The sequence below is a fragment of the Muntiacus reevesi genome, chromosome 11, assembly GCF_963930625.1.
Source record: "Muntiacus reevesi chromosome 11, mMunRee1.1, whole genome shotgun sequence".
NCBI classification, from domain to species: Eukaryota; Metazoa; Chordata; class Mammalia; order Artiodactyla; family Cervidae; genus Muntiacus; species Muntiacus reevesi.
In genome coordinates, this window is record NC_089259.1 from 49,106,026 (window position 1) to 49,127,068 (window position 21,043).

Consider the following 21,043-nt stretch of genomic DNA (forward strand, 5'->3'; position numbering starts at 1 on the left):
ACTGTCTTTTCTATTGCCATGAACAGCCTTTAAGAAGATATTAATTCTGAAGAATATAGTATGATTTCCTGGTAATCATAATCGCTCTTAATGTATAAAATGTAAATCAACTTTTCTCCTAAAACTACAAAATCATTTGTCCCCACAAAAGCATTCAACCACAAAATCAAGAACCACCAATAATTTGGCCACGCTTTCCAAAACAGTGGTATAAATACTATATCAAGTGTAGAAATGTATATTTAGGAAGAAAAAAGGAAAAAAGTAAAGAAAGGAAGGAAAAAAAAGCACTTTCACAAAAGATGTTAAAGTACCTGGAATTGACATCTCCATGTCCGAGCTGCCCATGTTGCCCATACCCAAATGTGTAGACGTCACCATTTTCCATTAAAACCACTGAAATAAAAATTCAGAGCTTTATTTTTTCATTATATGCATTTTATATTTCCATCACAACTATATTGAAAGCAGTTCAAGTTTCACTATTTAAAATCTGTAGAGCCATTAAGAATAGGCAATAGGAGCAAAGACATTTATATTTAAAGAGAAACAGAATATAATTTTAGTTCTGTAAAATATTTTTGTTAAGTTATAAAAACACATAATGTTTTTAAAACATACACTTTAAACTTATAAATGCCATTTAATAACACTAACATTTAATAAAACATTGGTCTGAGTCAACTGTTAAGTCTTTTTATAATGAGTAACTACATACAAAATGTTCTCTCATATCTAGGATAATTATATAGGTAGAGGGTCTGAGTTCTCCACGATTAATGTACAACATCAGTATGTCTGTCAGAACTTTAATATCTGTCCATGTCTTACCAAATAAGGAAATATACTGAACAACAAAGAAAGAATTTTTTATTTTTATAAAGGTTGAAAAGTACAACTTAAGCTATATAACTCAAATGCCAATGATTTAGTAGGAACTGAAATACTTTCTACATTTAAAAAAAGTTTTCTAATTTAAAAAGTGATATTTTCATATAGATATTGCACAATAAAGCTGAAGTAAGATATATGATTTTTGCAAATGATTTAACAGCAGATAAAATTTTATTTATAAAATTAATACACTGTACTGGTACAAAATAGTTTTAAAATTATGTTTTAAAAAGCTCTCAATAAAGGAATTTGTGGATGCACATTTCCCACTGAATAGTAACAAAGCTTATAAAAAAATCAGAGAATTATAGTTTAAAATTATCTTCAGGAATTTCATGACTTGAGTTATAGAATCAGTTCATCAGAAGACAGATGAGAAGTCAGATCTCTAGACGATCATTACACAGATTAAAAAGAATTGTCTAATAAATATGCTTTCATAAATTTGAGAGATGCTATAGCTTTTGACACACGGTTAACAGGCTACATTTGTCCAAACTAAACAAACAGGCTATTCAACACAATTGTAAAAATGCGGTTATACCCTAAAGTTCCAGCTGCTACCTGAGTGGTGAAATCCACAGCTGACTTGTACTGCCCGGAGCTCACAGTCAAATCGCACAGAGCCTGGAGGGTATGTTGTGATTTTGCTTGCATCCTTTTCTCCTCGTTCTCCACTTCCATCTGCAAGTGTTATAATTTGTAATTAAGCCATGACTCATCTTCAAAATAAAGTTTTAAATCAGTTTACTATGGAAAAACAAGAGAAAATGTTAAAAGGAACAAGCAAGAAGGATCTGCAGCTGTTAGAAGTGATAGATCAAGAATCTACCTGCAAAGAAGCCAATTTTGAAAATATAACCTAATAACTTCTGTTGGCAAAATACTACTAAATCAGTAAAAACACAGATAAGGCCTGGTTACAGATAAGCCTTTTAATCTAATCAGTTATGTGATGTAAAGGGGTCATTGAGTTATAGAAATAACAAAATTCTACGTGTAAAAGTTTATATGGGAAATTTTAGTTTGTATAAAAAATAACTGCATGCAGAGTCATTTAACAACTGTTTTAAATTTAGTGATATTGTTAGTGCTAGTCATTTAAAAAAAAAAAATTCTAGCTGACTTGCAAATCACTTAGATTTCCCAAACACATGTTAGGAAGACTACTCTGTCCACCAGTATTGCTAAACTCAGTTGAACTTTTAAGAATTTATTAAGATCAAACAGCTTTATCCAATTACTGTAGTTCAGTGGTTTCCTGTCAGTCATTTCATCTGTCCCACCGTGACCCTCAGCCAGTCTGCTCTGTGGTTTTCTTCTGGCCCCCAACCACAACTCTCAATCAAACCCTCTGCTTTTATTCCTTCTTTCTTCCCTTCTTCTTAAATTGCCTACCATAAACTTGCTTTAAGACCCTCCCTCCCCTGTGGTTTCTACATTAACTTTAAATATTTTAGCATTTTAACTGTAAAATTTAAAAACACATTCCAGAACATAACAACTTTCTTTGGAATGTGTAAATAAGAAAGGTTAGCTGTACCTTCCAAGTCTAATACTAAACTGAACTAAAATATGACTTCTATATCATCAAGATTCAAATTCCTTACACATGGAATAAATGTAAATCTGAAAAGAATTTCAGGTCAACTAGCCTAAGTTAATTGCTTTGTGATACAGTAAATCGAAGTTAAATGTGTATAACATGCAGATACACATGTGGATCTACAGACACACATTTTAAGATAATTTTGTATTTTCACTACCCATTTTAGAATACTAAACAGAATAATATCATTTTATGTTCATGTATACTTTCCTTACTAATATTTCTAATCTTTAGTAATATCCAAGGTAAGATAAAACTAGCCTAAATTACAAGTTCCATTTCTATAACTAAATGACTTTAGCATTTTAAAAAGCTTTAAACTCTTTACAACACTAGGACAGTAAAACCTCACTAATTCGGAATAACACATGGCCTATATGACTTACTGGAAAGGTCTTAATTATAAAACGTTTAAATAAAAATTCAGTTTTATTACCTTCAAGCAGTACAGATTATAGATTAAACTAAATGCTACAATAAATAAAATGTGGTTACCTACATTATACTTCAAAATAGGCCTATATTACATAAAAATGTACCATAAACATGAAATTCCTTTAACATACAAGAATTAATTGCTGGACCCAGAGGCTGAAGGCACGCTGAAGGAATCCTTCATTTCTTGAGCCCTTGGTTTGAAAAGCTAGTGATTTTAGACAGGTTTCCCCTTAAAAGTATGGCCCTGAAAATTCAGAGGAAGAAGTTATTTTGAATTTTTACTCAAAAAAAAAATCACAAATACTGCATCTGAAGTATCATAGTTCTGAATTAGTGAGAGGTTTTACTATAAAAGGATAAAGAATAATGATTCCTCTTTTGCTAAATTATCTAATATAGGTTTGCCAATTAAATCTGCAAGAATGTGTACTTGAGTATGGGATAAAAAAAAAAAATCACATTTAGTTTCACTCTATCCAAAATGCAATATACTTTTAGTTCAAAGACTCTTCATCATGGAAAGACAGTGGAATGGTAAAGTATAAGCAAGCGCCTACCCATAAAGTAGTAAGCCTCTTCCAAAGACTATTTAAATAAGATGACGGATACATAAAAACTTTACAGCTTTATCTCAAGTGGTTAAAATATCTCATTATTAAAACCAACTCTGATTTATCATAGAAGACAAACTGTGTTCATTTAATTGTGCCAGACCTAACTATATTCAATGTTACACTTTAATTTCACTTTCTATAAATGTATTGATGCCTAGTTAAAGCTTTCACCTTTGAATTTGGCATTTTGCCCTCTCTCTTGAATATAGAGATTAAATAGAGATACGAAGCCCACAAAAGAGACACAGCATCAGGGAAAGAGGGAGAAAAAGCCTAGTAATTTACTGATTAAAATCACAGCTATTAAATGAGTAGTAATGACAATCATTTAGAAATAAAAAATAACACTAGAAACATTTTGTTAACCTAAACACAACTTTTATCTATAAAAATAATTTGTCAATTATTATAGATGGTGAAATATTATAAGAAAAAAATAGGGATGAAATTCTTGATCACTAGCAGCAGCAGTGACAGAGGTTTTAATATTTATATCTGTATCTGGAATTTTATGTCAGTTAAAAAAAATAAGTACCATTCTATTAATTTAGAAATTTACAAAAGTTTATCAAAGCAAAAAGATACCTAAACAGTCAAGAGTATAGTGCAAATTCAAAAATTAGCAAATGAAATTTAGCAAGATTATCCTGCTCAAATTCATTATTCAGAAAAGTATTAATGAAGAGAAATAAAATAAACCTCAGATTTTTAGGAAAGTTAGGCCTAAATATTCTTATAAGTGGCCATTTAGGCACATCTATCTTTTCCCTAATGTGAATATGCTCATACATATATCATGTGATATTAAAACTCTGAGAGCTGTAAAGTTTTGTCTCTAAAGTATGACATGTATATATACATTATTTATGCTTATTTGTGTACACACACAGAGGAAAGAAGATTCAGTATCTGAAAGACTCTACCTTTAATTTTAATTTAAATCTATACTTTTTGGCTAATCTTATAAGCATGCATATTGCTGAATGTATCATAGAAACAGTGAGTACTTGGAACAAAGTCACTGAAATAAAACAGCAAAGCAGTAGTAAACAACAATTTGCTAAGTATCTCTGGCTAAACACTGAAAATCTAAACAGCACAGTAGATAAGTGTTTTTGGGCGCTGGAGCCTAAGAGACTTGGATTGGATTCCTGTCTCTATATACTCATTTGCCAGTTTTATGAAAACTGGGATGCTGGATCTTCTCCCTCTTTTAAAAAAATTTTCTTTTTTTAATTTTGACATTGGATCTTTTTAACATGGCGCATCACATCACAAGGTTCTTATGAGAAATAAGTGCAATAATGTATGAAAAGTGCTCAGTCAATATTCACTACTGTCGCTCTCCCTAATCAATTCTGTAATCTGATGATATAGATATTGTTATTCCATTTTGCAGTTGGGAAAGCCAAGGCTTTAGAGTGGTTAAGTAGCCAGCCCCAAATAATAAATAGTAGAGCAGCTTTAGAAATTAATCAAAAATAAGGCTCATGTATTTTACCACCATCAAATGGCTGACATCTTAAGAAATCTTTTGATAAAATAAACTAATTACACATTTAACAAATCTCAAATTTTGTACCTTTAAGATAATTCTAAAAGAGAAAGCAAAGAATTCAATTTGAAGAATTTAAGCTACTATTCATGGAGAATTTTTATTTGCAAAGAATATATATACATATATACACACACACATATGTATCAATTTAATCTTCATATCAACATATTCAGTTTGGAATTATTATTCCTATTTTTGAAATAAGGAAACTGAAACCAAGGAGGTTAAGAAATTTATGAATGGTCACACAGTTGTAGTAAATGAAAAACAGGATTAAAACTGAGGCCTAATTCCAAAGGCCGTATTTCCATTACACCATACCATTTCTCTATAGAAAATAGGTGTAAAACACAGAGATGATTTTGAGAGTGCCTTCAGATTTTCACGTCAGTCACCTCTAGACTACCTCTAGAACAATTTGAATGTTCCTAACTAAGAGTAGTACACTAAAATCTTTTTTTTTCTATGTAAGGCACTGAATAGCTATAACAAATGTTAATTCAGATAACTGTTTAAAATGTAATCTACAGTTACATTCTTTAAATACTATATGTTATATGTATTGATTCAGTCTTATGCACTACTGGCCTCTGGTCAAAATTTGCCTGAAAATTTGACAGATCCTGTGACCTTCTCTGAATTTTCTCCAATCAGCCAGAAGCTCTCCAACTTTCCATCTTAGAACTCACTTGTTTACAATAAATCCAGAGTTCTTACCCTCCACACACTCCCACAAAAAAGTCACAGTCTAGAAGATTTAAATCATTGTTATCCTACAATTTGTACCACCAACATAATTAAACGTAAGGCAGAACACAGCAATTAATGCAGTGACTTTCTCAGTGGAAGATAAATAGAGTAAGACACAAGAGAAAAAAAAATTTATGCAGGAAAAGAAATTTATTAAAAGACTACGACTATATGCAGCAAGAGTAAAAGCATCTCTGGCAAGGGGATTAAATGATAGGAACAGAAAATGCAAAGGGAGCAACAAAAAGCAAACCTGTGGGTTTACAGTGAGTGGTAAGTTAATACCTTCCACATAAAATGGGACAACATTTGATAAAATATTACTTATACTTTAAAGTTATTTTGGTGGTAAGGAAATGAAACTATTTCATTCTATAAAACCATACAATCTGATGATTTAAAAAAAAAAAAATGGCCCTAACTGTATAATACTACAAAATCAGTCCTTCCAAAGGGGTTGTTACAGTCTCATTAAATAACCCCGTTACAGACAAGATGGAAGTTGAATAGTTCTATAGCTAATCAGTGTGATATCATAAAAAGTCTGTTTTAAATTTGTAAGCTTGGCCTTCTTTAGCATTTATTTTAAATTCTGGGGGAAAAAAACACAAAGATGACTGTCTATAACATACTAACATGGAGCTGAAAAAGTTTTAAACTGCTTATTGAAATATAAATAGTGAACCTCAGGTAAAGTACTGGAGAACTCTACTTTCATATAATTGGTGAGAAAAAGACCTGATAAAAGCGTCTCTAATACTGGCATAGTGGAAAATATGATATCAGAAATTCTGGCAATAACTAAAATAATTTGCATAGCATACCACAAATAGTATTCCTTAGATTTAAATATTAATGGCACTGTTAAGAGCATCCAGTAAATAAAACAATCACACATTTTACTATGGTTAATCACATTAGATTTAAACTAATCTCAATTTTTATTCCCGCAGAATATAATTTGAATAGATCTCTATTTGTGGTTTAACTAAAAACAGGGGTTTGTTTTGTTTTATATTTTTGCCTTGAGGGACAAACTGATAGACTGAAACAGGCAAATAAAAATAAAATTGATTACAATATACTGCATGTGAAAGTTTAAAAATAAAATTAGTCTGTAACAGTTCTATAGCCCTACCCCCCAAAAGAGAAAATATTAGTTAGGTTAACTTGCACAGAATATGTGTTTTTAAAATCTTTTGCTCTACTTTACAGGGTTCATTTCAGGCATGTAAGAAAACATTAAGTATAAGTTGTACTACTTCAAGAGTGGCCGGTTCACATGCCAGGATTCAAGGCAGAATTTATACATAAATTTGTAAGTTCCCTGCATTAAATTCTTTCCTGATCTCAGTTGACCCATAATTTCTTGTTTAAAAAATTCTTGCTTTAGGAATATTTTTAATTAATCTAGAACTCAGATCTCAAAGAATTATAAAGCAAGATATTCCAGTCACTCAAGATTTGTTGAGACCTATAACAGTTTCTGAGGACCAGAGTAGGTTTACTCTTCACTGACATCTATCACTTTTAAACCTCAAGTATCAAATAAATCATGTGTATTATATACATAAAGTTTTATATTAAAACAAAGGAAGCATCACAGAGGTTAACTCATTATCACTTTATACACTGAATTTAGCAATTCTGTTAATTCTGAAACAAATGAACAGCATTAAAAAAAGAAAAAAGGATTGCAAAATGCCAGATAACAGTCATCTAAGAGCAGATAACAAAATATATAAGATAAAGAGCCGTAATTATTTTTTCCACCTTTCCTTAACCTTAGGAAATTTGAGAAGAAATGGAAAAGAAAAAGATACATTGTAAAATGTCTTCTTTTTATTAAAGTTAACAAAAAATACAGTAAAATAAGATTGACAGTCATTGACAAACAGTATACTTTCAGCATGTTCTCTCTCCTCAGGCTATATAACAATGATAGAAGCAAAGTAGAAGAATTAGGTTTGTGCATTTTCCCAGAGACAATACTCAAATAAGTGGCAGAAGTTGGGAAAGCATCCCGCCTAGTTGAGAAGAAGACCAAATACCTTTGTGCTTGTCCCGCTTATGCTTTAGCTGTGCTGGATGGGATCTGAGTCTGGCTAGAGCCTGTTCTCGGTGGTTCATAAAAATAGGACCAGCAAATACAAGGGGGCCTGAGGAGAAACATTTTGTATGTGCATAGAAAAGCTCACAAAATAAAACACTACAATGAACAAAAGTAATTCAACCCAAAAAGCATGGAAATTAAAGTTTGGGACATCATACTTTTCTCCCAAGTCCCCTCCGTTAACTTCCCGCTCCCAACCATAACCTATTCACTATTCCACACACAAGTTTTAGTATCTTAAATATAGTTAATGAAGTACAAATTCTAATCTTTTATACTTATAATATTACTAGGTAGTTACTAATAGTCTCAAATAGATAATCATAGAGTTCAAACAGAATATATCAAATTTTCCTCTAAATCTTTTAACATCACATATATTCACACTTAGTAAACCATATATTCATTAAAAATAAATATATTTCCTTTTAAAATACAAAAAACCAACACACTCTTAAATTAATGATTAAAGTTTAACAAGGTCTTCAAGATTTAATACCCATGTTAATCTTGATATAAAACCAAGAGGTTATTAATTTAACTACATTTTGTCAAAGAAAACAGGTTGTCAAAAACAAAACAAAAAATTCTTATGATCTGAGATACACATATTTATATACATACACATTTATATCACATATATAATACATATACATACATACACACATGCATACATGTGTGTATATATATATGCAAAATCACTGCTTTATAATGATAGTATTTTGTAAGCTGTATTTTATTTTCTAAAAACATAAATCTAACTTTATATATGATTTCTGTAACCACATACACAAAATCAGACACAAGGATAGCTCAATTTCACACTGATGATAAAGAAGGGAATCTAAACCCAGTTACATTTTTGAAACATTAACCATTCTCTCATAATTTCTTTCTGAAGCCCCTCTATGTACATAACACTACACATAACTATGTACTGACAAAGATTACAGTCATTTCTACTTATATAATATATAAGAAAAAATTTATAATCAAATTAATTTCAATAAAATTCAAAAACTGTTTTCCCCATTACTGCTTAGCTTGAAAATAAAGCTTTATACCTTAAAGCATTAGTTATTTTCTTATAGAATAGAACTACAGCTTCCTTGACTTTTAGCAGTATCAAAAACGCTTACAAATTTCAAAATAGTAAATTTGACAGTTAAGGAGTTACCAGTATTTGAAAGGGAAATTCACAATATAAACACACTGAAAATTTAAATTAAATTTCTTTGTTATTCTCTATAGATCTTTAGCTATAACTAATTTTTCTAACAATGGGACAAACTTAAACTATTGCTCTGTAATAAACTTTGAAAAATGTCATGTTAAATACCAAAATACCCTGCATTAAACATTAAAAATGGATAGAAAAATATTTTTAAATATGTCTCTAGATACAGGTAAAAACATAAGCAGCATCAATTCTATGAAACACCAAGAATAATATATCTTATGATTACTATAGATAGAAATATGCTAATTTAATGTCAACAGAAGAGTTAAATATTATTTTCCAGTAACACAGTGTCAATCATTTTCAAACTAAGATTATGTAAACTAAGCTTCACCTTTAAAATGTAACAAAATGAGACACATTTCAAATATGAACATGTTCTTATCCATTTGCCCTACTTTCCAATTGATTTACTAAAGCAGATAATATAAATCACTCTAAAAAGTATATGAGACACTTTCTAACTACACCAAAGAATTGCAAATATTAAAATAACAATAATATTAAGCTATATTACAATTTTCTAATTCCTATGGTCTGCCTGAGATATTATTTCTTTCAGAAAAACATTATACCCATAATATTCATAGTTCTTTAGCTTCTCATAAATTCAAACTTTTTAGAGACCTTTCTGTACATAAACACAGAAGGCCTACAAGCAATCACACATAAAAAGTAATCAGGCAAACTCAAGTTACCATTTATACTATCAGGCTACCAGGTTCTAAAGTACTCTGTATCCCATGGACTAAGATAATTTTTCTTACGTAATCAAGTCACTCATTTATTCATCAAAGATTTTTTATTATCTTCAGTGTCATAGATGCTGGGTATCACAGATATAATGACAAAGACACAGATTTCATTCAAATTCAGTCCACCAGGAAAGACAGAATGGAAACAAAAAATTGCAATACGTTCTGATAAATGTTATAAAGGAAATCTGTACACACTGTATCTTGAAGGATGAAAAGTAATCAAATCAACTTGGTGAACTAAAGAAGTTTCAAAGAATGAGAAAAGGTTTGCCAAGACAGAAAGAAGAGAAAAGAGGGCATTCCAGGTAAAAGGAATAGGATTTATAAAAGGAGGAAGACATAAACAACATTACTATATGGTCATTAAAAAAAACAGCTAAAATGGATAGAGTATAAGGTTATCAGGCAGAGAGTAGTAGAAAACGAGTTTGGAGACGAATATACAAAAGAGATAATTAATGTCTTTTGATACTATTAAGCCTCACTGCAGAGAGTGATGAGAAGTCCATGAAATATTGTCAACTTCAGGCACAGGTCCTAGGAACACTTGGACAAATATGATGACACCATCTCTGACTCAGGAAGCTTACAGTCTAATGACTGATAAAGAGTTTACACAAAACTCAAGAAGAAATTATTCCAGTATGCTGAGAGAAAATTGAGCATACTGGAGGGGCAGGTAGCAAATCTTGAAGGTGGGGAAGTAAGGAGTTCCCTTCAGAAAGTTACAGGTAACCCATTTAAGAACCTAAGATTATTATTATCTTTTGGGCCAGTAATTACATATCCAGAAAACTGTCCTCAGGAAAACTTAAATTTTTTTTTAAAGATTTCAGCTCAAAAATGTTAATAACTTGTAATTATAAGAAAATATTTAAAACAATCCAAAAAGAAGAAGAGTTAATAAAAAACTATGGCATCTTCTCTCAGAGGAAAAATAGTAAGCCATTAAAACAAAATTTATGAAGAAAAAAATGCTTCTGTGCTATTTAAATTAGCAATGACAAAACATCATTCATCAACATTTTACAAAAATTAAAAATAATATAAGGCAGGCGGTGCTAGAGGAAAACACCACTCATATATTAGTCTTGAGAAGATAAATTCCCATAATACTTAAAAAATTATTTGAAATACATGTTAAAATTTAAAACAGGTACACTCTCTGGTCCACATATTCTATCACTGGTAAGCTCTACTATATAAATAAAAATTCCACTACATATGGCTACAAGTTAAAGAATATTTATTATAGCAAAATCCACAAAAAGCTGAAAATAATCTTGATGACCATCAATAAAATAATAGTTGAATAATCTGTGGTATAGACAGACTATGAAATGTTATGCAGCTATTAAACAGAATGTGGCAGGTCCATACTCACTGATATAGTACATGTTCATGCTGTATTGTAAAGTGGGGAGAAGATGCTGCAAACTGTATATTTAATACAGTATCACTTCTGTAAGTAAACTGCCTAAACTTTTACATAAGTGTTGATATCTGCACATGACTCTATTTCAAAGGAGTAGGATACAGAGATATACCTGGTAGGCTAAACCTCATTTGCTCCATAAAAGAGAATGGGAAAGCAAGGAAAAAAACTGCTAGAAAATTTTAAAAATGTGTATACCATAACATTAAGCAAATATATAAACTAAAATTCAGTCAGTGATTATAACTGGAAATGTATAAAACCTGACTAGAAGATGACCAAGAAATAAAGTAATAATTCATTTAAAGGATATGTTTTTAGAAAACCTTTAACCTAAATTCCTATAATACTTTAATATGGTATTGCAATAAGGCACAGAAAAATTTATGTTGCAATTATTAAGGGGAAAAAACAGCATACCAATATACATCACAGTATGAAATGATATAAAATATCTAAACAAAAAAAAACTTCAAGAAGTATACCAAAATTCTAAGGCAGTTATCTTTGGATGAAAATTTACATTGATGTTTTTTCTTACTCATGTTTTCTAGGTGTGTCATATAATATTTTGATTTAAAACGGGACTTTAATGTGCATAGTATTAGATCAGCTGATACTGGATTCAATAGGTCAGATCAAGAAAACAATGGCTTTTGAGGCTTAAAAGTCAATAGCAATGACTTCTCAACCCCCTTGAAACTGGAGAGACTATAACACATTTATTTTTACATTCTAATTTGTAAGCATGGGAAACTGATTTTTTCCTTATCAAAATGGAATCACTTTATTTTATAGAAGATGTAGTGGGTTTTGTTAATAATAATCAAAATTTCTGTGATGAGCATCCCAAGTTGCAAGGAAAGCAACCAAGTAGAAGCCAGAGCAGGAAAAGAATCAAATCCAAAGAGAACAGAAGTTTATTAAACAGCCCACCACCATCACTAGCACCCTCATCATCACAGTCATTACCACCAGCAAATGTTTACCTAGGGCTGAGTAAATATGTCAGGTATTTTCATGCATGTCACTTAATCCTTGTCCTGACTTAAGTAAGTACAGTTGCAATCCTCATTTTATTTTTTTGTTTTTTTTTTCATTTATTTTTATTAGTTGGAGGCTAATTACTTTACAATATTGTAGTGGTTTTTTCCATACATTGACATGAATCCTCATTTTAAAGGTAAGGAAACTGAGATTCAGAGTGGTTATACTCCAAGTAAAAGTTAAGAAGCCAGGATATGAACCAAAGTCTAACTTCAGAACCTATACTCTCAACCACCATGCAATATAGCTAGGCTAATTATAAAACGTCTCAAATGAGACTCTCTACTGAGAGCAAAAGATGGCACTGTAAGTAACATGTCCAGACTGTATGCATAAAACAGGACTGTCCCAGGCAAACGGGAGGCATAAAATGGGACTGTCCCAGGCAAAGGACGTAACATGTTTACCAACAGTTCACAATTATGAGACTTTGATTTTACATTTGGCGGGGGGGGGGGGGGGGTGGAGAAGGAAAGGTAGACAGCATTATTTGAGCACAGCTTTCCTTCCAACAGAGTGCTGAGAAGGAATATAAAGATAAAAGCACTGATATAATCACCCAGGAGACCTGATGACTTAAGAGCTGCTAAAAATCAAACTGAACAAGCACTCTACTTGTTAAGCCAGTCTCAGAGACTTATATATCAATCAACTCTGTTCTGTCTCATCTAAAACACAAACTCAAAATTATCACAAACACCACTGGAATAAAATCTGTAAATGAATACTATCAGTACCTAAGAATATATATGGAAGAAAAGTATTACCTGGAAGAATAATAGCATAAAAACAAAGACAAAGTTCCAACTTTATCAAAAAGTAGTAACCACACTGCTCTTGAGTGTTTCAATAGCAACAGAAGAGTTTGTGTCATAAATAGCAGCTAAACCACATCAACAGGCCTGAGGTTAATGAGTAAGGCTTTAATACTAGAGCTAGGTCCAAAAATTTTGATCAACTTCAAAACAGCTAACAAAAACCTGGTAAACAGGATGAGACAGATAAATCAAGTAAGATAATTTAACTTAATCTAATCCCAAAAGCCTAAAATTTAAACACAGGTAAAGCCAACTACTAACAAGCCTAATTACCAAGAGACTGCTTTTAGTTATCTAAAAAGCATCAAGTAGAAGTCGAGGTTGGGGGTGCAGGGTGCGGTGATGCGGGCTGCTGACAACTATACATGTGTGACTGTTGGAACACTAAAAATTTATTTGACGTTCCTGTTCCTCACGAGGACAAAACAAGACTAACAATCCTCACTAGCAATGTGCCAAACAGAAATTCTAGAATGCTGTATATGTGACTCAGATCTGTATTGAAGACCCTCAGGCAGGCAGAAAGCATGAGGCCCAGGTGATTCTGAGGGTGAAGGTCCATGGAACAAATTTTGAACATTACCACCCTAGAGTAGCGGTTCTCATACTCCGGCACCCTCAGAATCACCTGGAAAGCTTGTTGAAACAGACAGAATAATCTAATTTCCATAAATATTTAATAAAGGAGTTTTTTAAACCTGAAAGGGTTAGAGTATATGTTTTAAAGGTCCGTGATACATTTTAAAATATATGCAAAAGGATATTCTGCAATCACAAAGTTTTGTTGAATAACCAGTGCATAATCAATATTCTTTTATTGCTTCTGATATACAGAAATATACTGTACCAAGAGAATATATTTTGACAGAGGAAGGTAAAAAATTACTAAGATACACATTAGGCAAGTAATTAAATGTCATCATAAGGATTTGCTATACTTAGGTTGAAACATAGGCAAGTGGGGGTTTTGTAGCTGATTTTGTATGATTCAACCTAACATCTCCAAAAAAAGAAAACAAGAGGTGATAAATCCATCAGGATACTTAACCTTGAGTAAATCACACTATCAATATAAAAGGAATTATTACTTAATTACCATGCATCGAACTTAAATTTTACTGCATTCTCTACAAAACATTTAATATGCAATTTTCCCATACATTTATATAATGTAAATAACAGGATATATTTACATTAGTCTCATTAAAATATCATTTAAAGGCAATGACTTTATGTAAACAAAGCCAAACTAACAACAATATTCACTGTATCAATTCCTCAACATTGCTTATTAGACACTGTAAAGAACAATTTTCAAGTTCCAAGCAGACGTTTTATGACCTGAGTTTTCATTAAAAAGAATTTACTATGTGTGCTACACATTTTATACTTACCCCCTTTTATATTATAAAAATGGAAAGCCTAAAAAGTCTGTAATGATGGTTCAATGAGTAAAAGGTTTTATCTCCTGTATCAAATAGCATGCCATTCTAATAAATATTAAAATATACAATATCACTAAATATTTCTAATTAAGATTTTACCTAGCAGAGAAATAAAATCACAGACCTTCATAACAATATGTCTTAATTCTGCAAACAAAAGAATCTATTGGACAACAAAAACTTCAGTAATACTTATATCTTATCTCTGCTTGTTGGATATATACTAAAGTATTTATAAGCACTGTTAAACGTATTTTTCAGGCTGAGAAATGGTCAAGAACAACAGGGAAAAAATAAATAATATATCTATCTTTGCAGTTAAAACCTGCAGACCCTCTAACTTACCCTTCTTGTACATAACGAGAATAAGCTTTTTTCCAGAAAGATACATAAAAGCATAATTACATACTAAACTGGAAGGAAGAGTGGTAAGACCATGTCCAAATGATGATTGTAAATGAGTAAGAAAGCAGAACTTAAAATACTAATTTGGCATTCATAGTTAAGTAGATGCATCTAAATATGAGTGAAGGAGAGTTCCTAGAATTTGTTTTTTTTTGGTTGCCATTGATAATAGTTTTTGATGCCTGTCATATGGCACAATTCTTAACGTGGCTGACTTATGCCACAGACACACTACTACTTAAATAAATGTATGTACTAGCACAACTGTAAAACCCGAAATAGTTTCACATCACTTTCATAAGTTACTAGAATGCTACTAATTTTAATTTCTTACCAAATCAGCCTATTTTATAAACTTCTAGTGGTCTCAGTGTAAGAAAATGGATTTTCATACATATTTTCTCTGCAGCTACATCTTACCTCTTCCTTCATCTAATCTGTGTCTCCTGATTACACGCTGCCGTTTTTCTTCTTGGCGTAACTGAAGGTGTTCTTCAATGTTAACCCCAGGCACTGGGACAGCTGGGTGATGACGATCAATCAATTAGTTTCATAATAGATATGACAGAACTAAATGAAATTCAAGAGAATAAGCTAACAAAAACATTGCCTAAAACACAAATGATTTTTACTGCAAGAATTTTAGCAAAAAAGCAACTCATCCCTTAATCAATGACAAATTGTCAGTTACCTAACAAGCAGTATCGCATAATCAACTATTACCTTAGTTTTTTAACATGTCTACAAGGAATCATTTAAACTATCAGAATTACTACCTAACAGAAGATCTAAAGGTATCATCTCTTTCACTGCGTCAAGAATTCCTCTTTGTCTTGCCTCTTGACCATCCAATTCTCTTGCACAAGCCTTGCAACATCCACATACAGCACAGCCAGATTCTCCAGAACCACAACCACAGATCCTAAAAACAAATAAATTAATTATTAGCTGGAGTCCTTATCTTTCCTTAAAACTCCATAACATCTTTTCTGCATTTTTAAGATTAGCTTAAATGAGTCTGCAATGCAATCACCCCTTCAGAAGACCAGAATTTGTCAATTTTAAAGAAAAGGTATGAATAGATGAATAATTAAAAGATATGAATCGATACTAAAAACATCTAATAGGCATAATGAATATATTTCTACAGAAAATACATATGAATTCTGCTGTCTTCAAAGCTTCTATTAACAGTCTTTTAGAAGTTTTCATAGTGAGGCACCAGCAGCTTTAGTACTAAACAGAGAGCAAATAAACAACATTGCTATCTCCCAGACAAGTTACAGGAGGTGTGGGCAGCCTTCAGGGAGTGAGCTCAGCCTGCCAGCTTCATGCATTCTGTCTCCTTACCCCTTCCTCTCCTTTACATGCCATCATCTCCCATTCTCTCCTTTCACAAACATTACACATATTTTGTAATATTTGAAGTCATCTGTAATAGCAGTTTTCTGCATGTTTATTCCTAGGTTGACATTATTCACGTATTTATTTCCACTTCACTAATAAAGAAATTACTGTATGTGGTTAGATACTGTCCATTTAAATCTATAAAAAACTATTGGAAACTGACAGTATATCTCTGGGAAAAAGTATATAAAGAATAAGAATTAACTTCAAGAAGGGCCAAAGAATTCAGAAATTAATTTATGATATTTATCAACTGCTTAAGTTCAGAGATTGGGAACACTTAATTTTAAATGGAAATATAGCTTGGGAGAAATCCAAAAAGCTAAATTTCAATCCCAATTAAAAAAAAAAACAACACAGAATCTTTCTTTTATCCAAATTAAATTTTAAAATAAACAAGTTAGGGGTTTAAATAGAGTAAACAGACCCAAACATAAATTTTCTAGAAGAAATATCATCCTTTAACAAAGAAAGTCAAAATATTTTTTAACACAGGCTAAAAATGCAAAGAAAATTTATTCTTAAAAAATCGTAATATTCCAACAGCCTAAAAAAAACAGCCTATTATACACACATGATCTAATTAACTATGTTAAGAAGAAGAAGTGAAGTTGCTCAGTCGTGTCCGACTCTGTGCGACCCCGTGGACTATAGCCTAACAGGCTCCTCCGACCATGGGATTCTCCAGGCAAGAATACATGTTAGGCCAAGTTATAAACCCAGAAATATAGGAAATCCAGACACTATTTGGGAAGAAGCACCTAAGTACTAACAAGGTGTCAAATAAGGAAGCCAGAGACCAAGAAGCGGCTAGTCTCACTCTTGAGTTTTTCTTCAAAAGATTCCCCCTACTTCACAAAAATGGCTAATTATCATAAATAATCTGATCTTAGAAAGATAAGATCTATCATAATACAAAGATGTATGATAATTAATTTCATCTCCCAAAGGATAGCCCACTGTATTAGCTATAAACAACAACTCAAAATTCTATCCAACATTTTAGGGGAAAACTGCATTCTGATTCTGACAAATCCACATAATAACTTTAAAATGATAAAACAACAGAATCAGGGGCAGGGGAGGGGGGAGACCCAACAAGAATAAAAAGGATAACTATTAACAAGCATGACGCAACTTTAGAAGTGACAGTTCCTAGAACTTCTAAAGTTGGAATAGTATGTCAATTAAAAAGAAAACTACATGACACTAATTGAGTATTCATAATGATCTTTGATAATTCACATTAAAAAAACTCATATTCAACACAAATTAATAGATATTTGGCCATAAAGAAGTCTTAGGCACAGATCCATGCATTAAAGAAATTTATGACCTGTTTTTAAATTATAGTTTAAGTCAGAGAAAGATAAACATATGATACCAATTTTATGTGGAATATTAAAAAAAGACTACAAATTAACTTATCTACAAAACAGAAACAGAATTATAGATACAGAAAATAAACTTATTGGGGGGTAAGGAGAAGAGGGATAAATTAGAAGATTGGGATTGACACATACATACTACTACATATAAAACATAACTAACGAATAAGGACCTACTGTATAGGGAACTCTACTCAATACTGTAAAAGCCTATATGAAAAGAGAACCAAAGGAGTGCATATGTGTGTAACAGATTCACTCTGCTGTACAAATGAAACTCACAAAATGTTATAAACCAACTATACTCCAATTAAAATAAACAAAATCTGAATAAGTAGAAAAACACATCATGTTACTGAATGGAATTATTTAATACCATAAAAATCAATTCTAAAACTAATCAGTTCAGTTCAGTCGCTCAGTCATGTCCGACTCTGCAACCCCGCGGACCGCAGCGCCAGGTCTCCCTGTCCATCACCAACTCCCGGAGTTTAGACAAACTCATGTCCATTGAGTCAGTGATAACGTCAATTAAAGTTATATTTTAATTGATTATCTAAGAATAGTCCCCCAAATGATAAAAAAGACACTGAGAGGAGCTAACCTTACTATACAAAATATAAACTACATAATATTAGCATAAGACTGGATCGATAAACATTGGAAGTCTGAGAAAATAGGTTGTGATATATAAGGGAATATAATAAATGATAAATCTGGTAGCCAATTCAAATGTAATGACTGTATAATTGACTACATAATCTGTAAGAAAATAAAGTTGGATATCTAGCCCACATCAAAACCATTTCTACTGACATTAAAATCTAAGGAAATAAAACAGGTTTTAGAAGAATATTTAAGGTATCATATAATCAACTAGAAATTGAGACACCTTTCTAGTCTAGATAGAAAATTCAAAAATTTCAAAGACATAAATATTTGCTTATAAAAAATGTTAAGTGCTTCTGAATGATAGAATATAGGCTAATTTAGCTAAATAATCATCAGTAAATTGGGAAACACTATTTGCAGAGAAAACAGAAAATGGTTAATACTAAGATTATTCAGAGAACACCTTCCAATTGTTAACACAGGCAAAGATTTTAAAGGAAAAACTCACAGAAGGTTATATTTAAAAAGCCAGGAAAAATATGAGTCATGAAAATATAAGTGAAAATAATGATGTGATATCACTTCACATCCACTGAGCTGACAACATTAAAGAATTATATGAGCCACTATGGCAGTACTTCAAAAGTGTGCCTTCTTCTGCTATTAGTGAAAACAGAAACCATTCACCTTTTTAAAGAAATAACCAGCAAGGTAATCAGAACTGAAAGAGACACATGAACCCAAATGTTCATTGCAGCACTGTTTACAATAGCTAGGACATGGAAGCCACCTAGATGTCCACTGGCAGATGAATGAATAAGGAAGTTGTGGTACATATACACAATGGAATATTACTCAGCTATAAAAAAGAATGCATCTGAGTCAGTTCTAATGAGGTAGATGAAACTGGAGCCTATTATACAGAGTGAAGGAAGTCAGAAAGAGAAACACCAATACAGTATATTAATGCATATATATGGAATTTAGAAAGACGGTAACAACAACCGTGTATGCAAGACAGCAAAAGAGACACAGATGTAAAGAACAGACTTTGGACTCTGTGGGAGAAGGCAACGGTTGGGACCATAAGAGAGGAAAGCATTGAAACGTGTATATTGTCATATGTAAAACAGATAACCAGCGCAAGTTCGAGGAATGGAGCAGGCACTCAAAGCTGGTGCTCTGGTGCAACCCAGAGGGATGGGGTGGGGAGGAAGGTGGGAGCGGGCCTCCGGATGGTGGGTCACACGTACACCCATGGCTGATTCATGTCCATGTATGGCAAAAACCACTACAATATTGTAATTAGCTTCCAATTAAAATAAGTTAATTAATTAAAACAAAACAAAAACGACCATCAAAAACAAAACAAAAACCAATACTTTTTATACAAGCAATAATAGTCCTGGGGATACACTCCACAGAAACAGATTCATCAATATATAAAAACCTATGTAAATTTTTTTGTGAAATAAAAATTTAAGTAATAAAATGAACTGAGGACTTGAGGGGGAAAAATAATAGAGGTTTAAACAAATTAAATGAAAGAGAAGCACCTTAAATAAAATAAGAATGACTTAGAAATTATTATAATAGAAAATAAGTAGAATTGTAGGTGTATGCCAATACGCTTTGTAAGAAACAACACAACGGAATACACTCTAGCACAACCTTGGAAAAGGCTCTGGCGTATTTTCCCCTGTTACCCTCTCTCGAGCCTCACGCGCTCTTACCCTCCGGGGACTCTGTCCGGACGCCCGCTGCTGACGCAGCTGGCCCCGTAGCCCGTGCAGTCTCCGCACACGGTGCACACCATGCACTGCTCCAGCTTCCACTTGTGCATGCCCGGGGGGCACATCATGGACTTCTCGTCCTTCTCGTCCAGCTCCTCTTCCAGGTCCTCATCCATTGCTGTTGCCATATTTTCAACTCCAAACCCTAGTCAAAAGATCAGTTCATCATTTTCATCTAATTATTCCCATGTCTAAGAAACTGGTAAGTTGACTTCCCCATTAAAAAAAAATATGTAACACAAACTAACCCAAGTGAATATACAAAGGTATGATAAAATATAAGAGCAACAAAAATAACATTTAATTTAGGAACCACCAATAAACACTCTCTTCATTCCCTTTCTGCAAAAAGAGGCAATGATGGCAGGAGTATTTCTTAGTTGTAATTATCTGTCACTCATTAATTCTAAATTTTTTCTGATTTTAGTCCCTCCTGTCCATCCTCACCACCAATACTTTCATTCAACAGACCAAAGAAAGTGTCCTAACCACATTCTAAGCCAAGACCTCCTACACTCATTGCTAGAGTCAATCAATATCCTCTCATTGCTAGAAATTAGCTTCTTAGAATATATATTTGACCCTATGACTTCACAAACTACAAACCTCTAATGCCTTTCCAAGGTCTTCAAAGGAACAAAACTGCTTAGCAAGATACAGTCAGTCACAAAACGGCCCCCAACTTTCTCCAAGCTCATTTCCTCTATGCAAATTACATT

General features: G+C 32.2%; 1 protein-coding gene across 7 annotated transcripts in view; it reads right to left on the reverse strand.

The window, feature by feature from the left end:
- MYCBP2 (MYC binding protein 2) overlaps nt 1-21,043 on the reverse strand; it is a 263,283-nt gene that overhangs the window by 158,851 nt on the left and 83,389 nt on the right. For 6 of the 7 annotated variants that reach the window (XR_010658547.1, XM_065902278.1, XM_065902281.1 and 3 more), the window contains exons 15-20: nt 20,265-20,469; nt 15,901-16,046; nt 15,545-15,646; nt 7,915-8,022; nt 1,459-1,578; nt 315-396 (exon numbers count right to left, since the gene is read on the reverse strand). Coding sequence is in view for 6 of the 7 variants with exons in the window: in XM_065902278.1 (XP_065758350.1) it covers nt 315-396; nt 1,459-1,578; nt 7,915-8,022; nt 15,545-15,646; nt 15,901-16,046; nt 20,265-20,469 (763 nt within the window). In the remaining variant the exon portion in view is untranslated. The remainder of the gene's footprint in view (nt 1-314; nt 397-1,458; nt 1,579-7,914; nt 8,023-15,544; nt 15,647-15,900; nt 16,047-20,264; nt 20,470-21,043) is intronic. The other variant, XM_065902280.1, reaches the window with a different exon arrangement.